Source organism: Corapipo altera, unplaced genomic scaffold, assembly GCF_003945725.1.
Source record: "Corapipo altera isolate COAL_440 unplaced genomic scaffold, ASM394572v1 49, whole genome shotgun sequence".
Classification (NCBI taxonomy): domain Eukaryota; kingdom Metazoa; phylum Chordata; class Aves; order Passeriformes; family Pipridae; genus Corapipo; species Corapipo altera.
The window spans coordinates 20021509-20027701 of record NW_020884879.1 but is presented as its reverse complement, the minus strand read 5'-3'; the positions used below and the strand labels follow the sequence as shown (position 1 = coordinate 20027701).

At 45.7% G+C, this 6193-nt stretch overlaps 1 protein-coding gene across 1 annotated transcript; it reads left to right on the top strand.

The window, feature by feature from the left end:
* Positions 1-141: 141 nt before the first annotated feature.
* On the top strand, positions 142-3909 carry HEY1 (hes related family bHLH transcription factor with YRPW motif 1). Its single transcript, XM_027638943.1, has 5 exons — positions 142-373; positions 502-577; positions 653-736; positions 852-933; positions 1718-3909. Exons 1-5 carry the CDS (start codon positions 150-152, stop codon positions 2299-2301), a joined length of 1050 nt encoding a protein of 349 aa, XP_027494744.1. The 5' UTR covers positions 142-149; the 3' UTR covers positions 2302-3909.
* The last annotated feature ends 2284 nt before the right edge of the window (positions 3910-6193 follow it).

The window sequence follows — 6193 nt, the reverse complement described above, 5'->3', positions numbered from 1 at the left end:
CGGGGCCCGCGCGTGGCGGCGCCGTGCGGGGCGGCGGGCGCGCCGTGCCCGGCTGTGACCGTGCGCTGCTCCCGCTTCCCTGCCCGCTTCCCTGCCCGCTTCCCTGCCTGCCCGCTGCCTCCTGCCTGACCGCGAGGCGTGGGAACTCCATGGGGGAGACGGGCGCCGGGCGAGGCGCGGGACGCGCGCTGGGAGCGCTCCTCCCGCGCCCTGCCGCCCGCCGCCTCCCCGACGGCCGCCCGCGCCCCGCCGCCCCTGGCGCCGTCCCCGCCGGCGGTGCCATGAAGCGGGCACACCCCGAGTACAGCTCATCGGACAGCGAGGAGCTGGACGAGGCCATCGAGGTGGAGAAGGAGAGCGCAGACGAGAATGGGTGAGCTCAGGCAGGGTGGGCACCGTGGGGCTGCGTGGCGCCCCTTCCCTCCCCTCGGCCCCGCGCAGCCCCGGCACCCCCGAGCCCCCCAGCCCCTGCCGTGACCGGTGTCCCGCTCCCCCCCGCAGGAACCTGAGCTCGGCCGCGGGCTCCATGTCGCCCTCCACCACCTCGCAGATCCTGGCCAGGAAGAGGCGCCGAGGGGTGAGTGCCCTCCGGCCGGCCGCGGCTCCCCGCAGCCCGGCCCGGCCGCCCTGACCCCCGCTCTCTGCCCTACAGATCATCGAGAAGCGCCGCCGCGATCGCATCAACAACAGCCTGTCCGAATTGAGGAGGCTGGTGCCCAGCGCCTTTGAGAAGCAGGTAGCGCCCAGCGTCCTTCTGCTCTGCCTCCCTCCGCTCCCGGCAGGGAGCGTCACCCTCTCGGTACCGTCTGTGGTTCTGCCTAAAATGTTTCGTACTCCCCATTCCCTCTTAGGGATCAGCCAAGTTGGAAAAAGCAGAGATTCTGCAGATGACTGTCGATCACCTGAAAATGCTGCATACAGCGGGAGGGAAAGGTAAAGTTTTATGCCTGACAGTGGGGCAGCAGCTCTGCAGAGAGACGGCTGTGAGAGGAGCATATTCCTGAGTATCGGGTGTGCAGTGTGCTGGGGAGTGCTTGGAGAACGTGGATGGTAGCTATCATATGTTTCATCAGGAATTTGGGGGTTTCTCCTACTTTACAAGGTTTGCGGCATTGCTAGCACTGAAAGGTTTTGTGGTGCTAGCTCTGGGTTGTTCTAGAGGAGAGTAACTGCAAGTCTCTCTAGCAATGTGTCAGCACTGTGAAGTGAATCAGATTTTGGCAGCTTGGAAAACACAGTTATTGTTGTTGTCTAATGTTTGTTTCTCTAACTTTCTGAAAGTTCAGAACTAGGAAAAAATAAGTGGTGAAAAGAATTAGCAAAAATGGTGAAAAGTGCTTTTAAGAAAAAAGTACTTTGCCTGTTTAAGTCCCCTCTGATAAGTTAGGACTTGTGTTTCTAATGAATTTCATTGTGCTGTGGTTTTGCTTGCACAGGGGAGCCATGGAAAGAACAAAAATACTTTCCTCCAGTGGCAGTGAGTAATTCCAGTTTAAAAATGGCAGTTTCTGACTACTCTTGGGACTTGCAGCATCACAGCACAGAAAAACTTGTTAGAAAAAAAAAAAGGAAAAAAAGGAGCTCGGCAGCTAGGCTATGGTTGGGAATACTAACCACATCCAAGTGAAATATGCTTATGGGGGAGGGTGGAGTGGGAAGGCTACTTGTAGACAATAACTAGAAAACAGCATCTTAAGACTCTGTTCTTTTCTCTTAGGTTATTTTGATGCTCATGCTTTGGCTATGGACTATCGGAGTCTGGGGTTTCGAGAATGCCTGGCTGAAGTTGCTCGATACCTGAGCATCATAGAGGGTCTGGATGCCTCTGATCCTCTGCGAGTTCGACTTGTGTCTCATCTCAATAACTACGCCTCTCAACGGGAAGCAGCAAGTAGTGCACACACTGGCATTGGACACATTCCTTGGGGCAGTGCCTTTGGACATCACCCTCACATACCTCACCCATTGCTGCTGGCTCAAAATGGGCATGGCAATACCAGTACTGTAGCATCTTCTACAGAACCACATCACCAGACCAGAATTGCTGCCCCACATGCTGAAACTTCCTCACTCAGAGTGCCCCCAAATGGCAGCGTTGGACCAGTGCTCCCTGTGGTCACATCTACTACTAAACTGTCTCCTCCGCTTCTCTCCTCCATGGCATCGCTGTCTGCGTTCCCCTTTTCGTTTGGCTCCTTTCATCTGCTGTCCCCCAGTGTGCTGAGCCCATCTACACCAACGCAGTCAGCAACACTTAGCAAACCATACAGACCCTGGGGGACTGAGATTGGCGCCTTCTAAGAACCAACTCTTTAGTTAGAGTGGGAAAGCCTACAAACCTAGCTGAGCTGGGTTATGCCACCCTTAATGTTGAAGTTCTTAATAACTGGGACAAAGGTACAGCTTCACCTTAAACAAGTCTGTCTAAAAACTGTCTCATTGGATTTTTTTGTTGTTTTCTACGTTGTATTAACAGTTTGTTGGTTTTTTTTTTAATAGTTGCTGAAGTTGTCCAAAAATAAAATTACCGTAGTGGTTTGTTAACACTTGTGTTAGATCTCTGCTGAGCATTTAAGTCACTTTTGTAAACAGTTTGCTTCAAATGTTTCATTTTTCCTGAGTACATCAGACTGGCTTTTTATGAAGAGATATCACGTATTAATGTTGGTGAAGGCCTAGTTTTGTTATTAATTTTTCCAAGACCACTCTTATCAGCATTAACAAGCTGTGTTTTTATTAGTATTTTGACATTGAGATGTTCTATAAAGAATTACTCTTTTTGTAAACTATATTTGAGTCTTATATTTCTGAGCAAAGCGTTGACAAATCAGATGGACCTGCTTGACCAGTTTTATGTAAGAGTCCAATTTCTATTTCTTCTGCAGTAGTTTGGTATATTTGGTGATCTTATTTTAGTCTCTAGTGAACATTTACTCACATCTCAGAACCACTACGTTATTTCTCCCACCAAAAGGAACGGTATGAGTAAGGAGGGTGCAAAAGCCAAATTGCACAGTGTATTGGTGATGGGTTTAGTTGCTGGGGAAGTTAAGGGAAATAAAGTTGTCACCTGCAGTAGTCTTCCAGCTGGAGCTGGTCATATGCATATTCATTTCATAGGGCCAGATTATGCTTGGAGTTACAGTGGAGTAATTGTTCTATTAGCCTGAATTCTTGGGTATCTGAGATCAGACTCTCTGTGAGCTTCACATTCTCACCTGAAATGAATGACGCTGGTATTTAATTAGCCAATGGAATGGTACAGTGGAACCCATTCGGTGCACAGCCTTGTTGCTTAACAGATGCATCCTAACCAGTTGATTTTTCTATTGCATTTTACTTTTAAGTGCAGTTCAGTGCCACTCTTCATTTTGTAAGGGCTCTGCTGTGTTCCGGTGTGTGAGAGAGTGTGTGCATGTACATGTATATTTTGTTTGATTTCATGAGAATCTTAATCTGAACAGGTTTATTGAGGGAGTTCCATTGGATGGGGTTTGCCTGCTCTTGTATCTGTGTTGTGGCTAAATAAAGGAGAAAGAACAAAGTATTTTAAATGACATGCTTGTCTGATATATATCAGTGGAGAATTCTATGCCTCTGGGTATCATGGGAGATGTCAAACAATTGCTACTTAGTCCTGCCATGGGCATTTGTATTTACTCTTTTCTCAGATATTATGGCATGCTTAGCTACACTAGCTGAGTACATGAAGAACCACAGTGCCTCGGAGTAACAGCTGAGGGAAGGAAAATGTAGGATTTGTTTTGCATGTCACTTTTACGTGCCTGGCAGTGTGTGGGCAGACAGTGAAGATACAAGGGTTTCTGCTATAGAAGAGGTTAAAGCTGCACTGCACTTGAATAGTCTTAGTGACTTTTATTACTATTAAAAAGTGATCATTTTTACAAATGTGGAGTTGTTTTCTGTATAACTCATGAAATTGTTATCTGCCCTATAGCTCTGCAACAAAGTTTTGTCCCTTGCAGTCTGGTTTAGCTCACAGTCAGTCAGTCCATTAGTGCAGAATCTACCCAAGGTCTCCGACTGATCCTGTGTTTGTTACTGAGCAGTACCACTGGTGCCTAACACTTTAAGTAGCAACCTGCCAGGATTACTGGTAGATAGGTTTTCTCTGGATAGTCTGTCCTACCTGCAAATCTCTGCCTGCAGAACATCAACAACTTCTCCTGGAAGTACTTCGCTTCTTTGCTATGCATTTGAATTTATACTACACTTATGTTGGTAAATGGCACATCCTTGTCTGGATTTAGCTCTGCCAGAATAGCAGAAAGAGATCAACCCTGTGGGAGACGAGAGCTTTGTTTAAAGGGGGGCTCTTGGGCCAATTAAGGAGTGGCATTGATGAGAGGCTTTCTCAGAAGAAGGATTGCTGTGAGGCTGGAAAGAGCGGGAGAGCATTCAAGTGCGTAACCTTGTTTTACCTTCCTCCCAAGTCTGTAGGAGACCACTGCTAGAAGTGAAATGCAAAACTGTGGGAGCTAGAAATACATAGGTGTTATTAAGGAGAGATTATAGAGCCTAGTATTTCATGTAGAAACCTGAAATAAGAGGCTGTAAAATTCCAAATCCAGTTTCCTTTCACTGTGTGTATTGTCTCCTGTTTAATTACCCTCTGCCCTGTCCCTAACAGGTTTTTATAGCAAATTAACAACTCCTACCTAGAAGATTGCTATAGTGCATGCAACTATTCTTTAGATCTTTTAATAAATGGCAATGCTTCTCAGCCTTTTAATGGTTATTTCATTGACATTCAAATGACTTTGCCTCCCTCTAAATAGCTGGCTCTTTTGTGTAGAAAGACCCCTATAATTATTTTTGTCCCACTGTCCTACTCTTGAATGGACTTCAGAAGCAGAGTGCAATAAAAGTTTAGCTGCTGGTGTTTGTCTCTATGTCCACTGTCTTCTCTTTCCATTACCAATGACAAAGGTATTAATGAAAAGTGCTAATTTTATTCTACTTTTGCAGTAATTCAATATTAATTTTTAGGGATTCAAAATCTACTGGTTGTTATGGTAGAAAGAGAGGAATGAATTCTAGGAAATCACAAAAACTAGTAATTCAAAAGGGAAAAGCGTGGCCCAGAAGCTGAAACACCAGAGTTGTAAGCCCAGGGCTGTATTATTAGTAGTGCTAACTTCGTACATGTGGCTTGACAATCATTTAATGCATATCTGTTTCGCCCTGTGAAACAGGTATGGCAGTGCTTTGTCTCCTTTCCTCAGAGACAGTGGTAGTTGGAAATATTCTGTATTAATGATAAATGCTGTTTTTTCTCAAAAACTACAGTTCTGAGATGTTCTGCTATTTTTTCTTTCCTGTAGGATGCTAGGTTTCTGAAGACAAACTAAGAAAGGCAAAATAAGCTTGCTTCTATAAGGAACAGATATCTTCTCAGCCCAAAACATTTACTTGTTTACCCTGTTGCAAAGGAGTAACTGAGGAGCACAAGCTTAACCAGAGGGATGCTGGAGAAGAAAGGGAATATATCCCGTGACCCCCCAACTACCTTCAATTGCTTTGGATGAAATATGTCCATCCGGAAATCCTCAGGCTAAAGCTCTGTGTGGGATGTAAGATGATGTGGTGTTTCATTTAAGCTAATATTATCTTCCTTTATCAAGGAGTCTGGATTTGAGTGCAGAATAAAGTTAAAAGGCTGGTAAATACTGCACAAAACCAGATACAAACCTCTAGAAATCTGTTCTGTGCTTTGGCATAAAGGAATAGCTGATGAAAGTGACACTTTTTTAGCTTTTGGAAAGAAGCTGTCAGTAGTTCTTAAGACACTTTCTGTTCAGTGCTCCTGTCTTTACACTAGTAGCATGACAGAGTTTATTAGGATCATGCTGAAAACCCCATGAATCCTGGCTATTGCTCTCTTCGCTCACACATCAGCATGTAAGTCCCCAGGTGACAGGAGCCTTCCTAGACGATTGCATAGTGGTGGGAAGACTGCCAGGTTGTTTTTTTTTTTTCCTGCAACAAATAAGCCCAAGTGAGCAGAGAGAAACTGAAATCCTTCTTCCTGTTTTATATTGTGTGCATATGGACAAATGTTTCTTGCCAGAAACTCCCAGTTTAAATTGTAATGCACTCTACATGGAGCTGGAAGTCTCTAGTGAGTAATGTAGAGGTCACGGGCTTTGTGCTGGAAGGCAACAAAAATTAT

Coding starts and splice junctions, on each gene's coding strand:
- HEY1 (XM_027638943.1), top strand. CDS start 150: ATGGGGGAGACGGGCGCCGGGCGAGGCGCGGGACGCGCGCTGGGAGCG. Junction 374..501: donor GAGAGCGCAGACGAGAATGG/GTGAGCTCAGGC, acceptor TCCCCCCCGCAG/GAACCTGAGCTCGGCCGCGG. Junction 737..851: donor CCAGCGCCTTTGAGAAGCAG/GTAGCGCCCAGC, acceptor ATTCCCTCTTAG/GGATCAGCCAAGTTGGAAAA.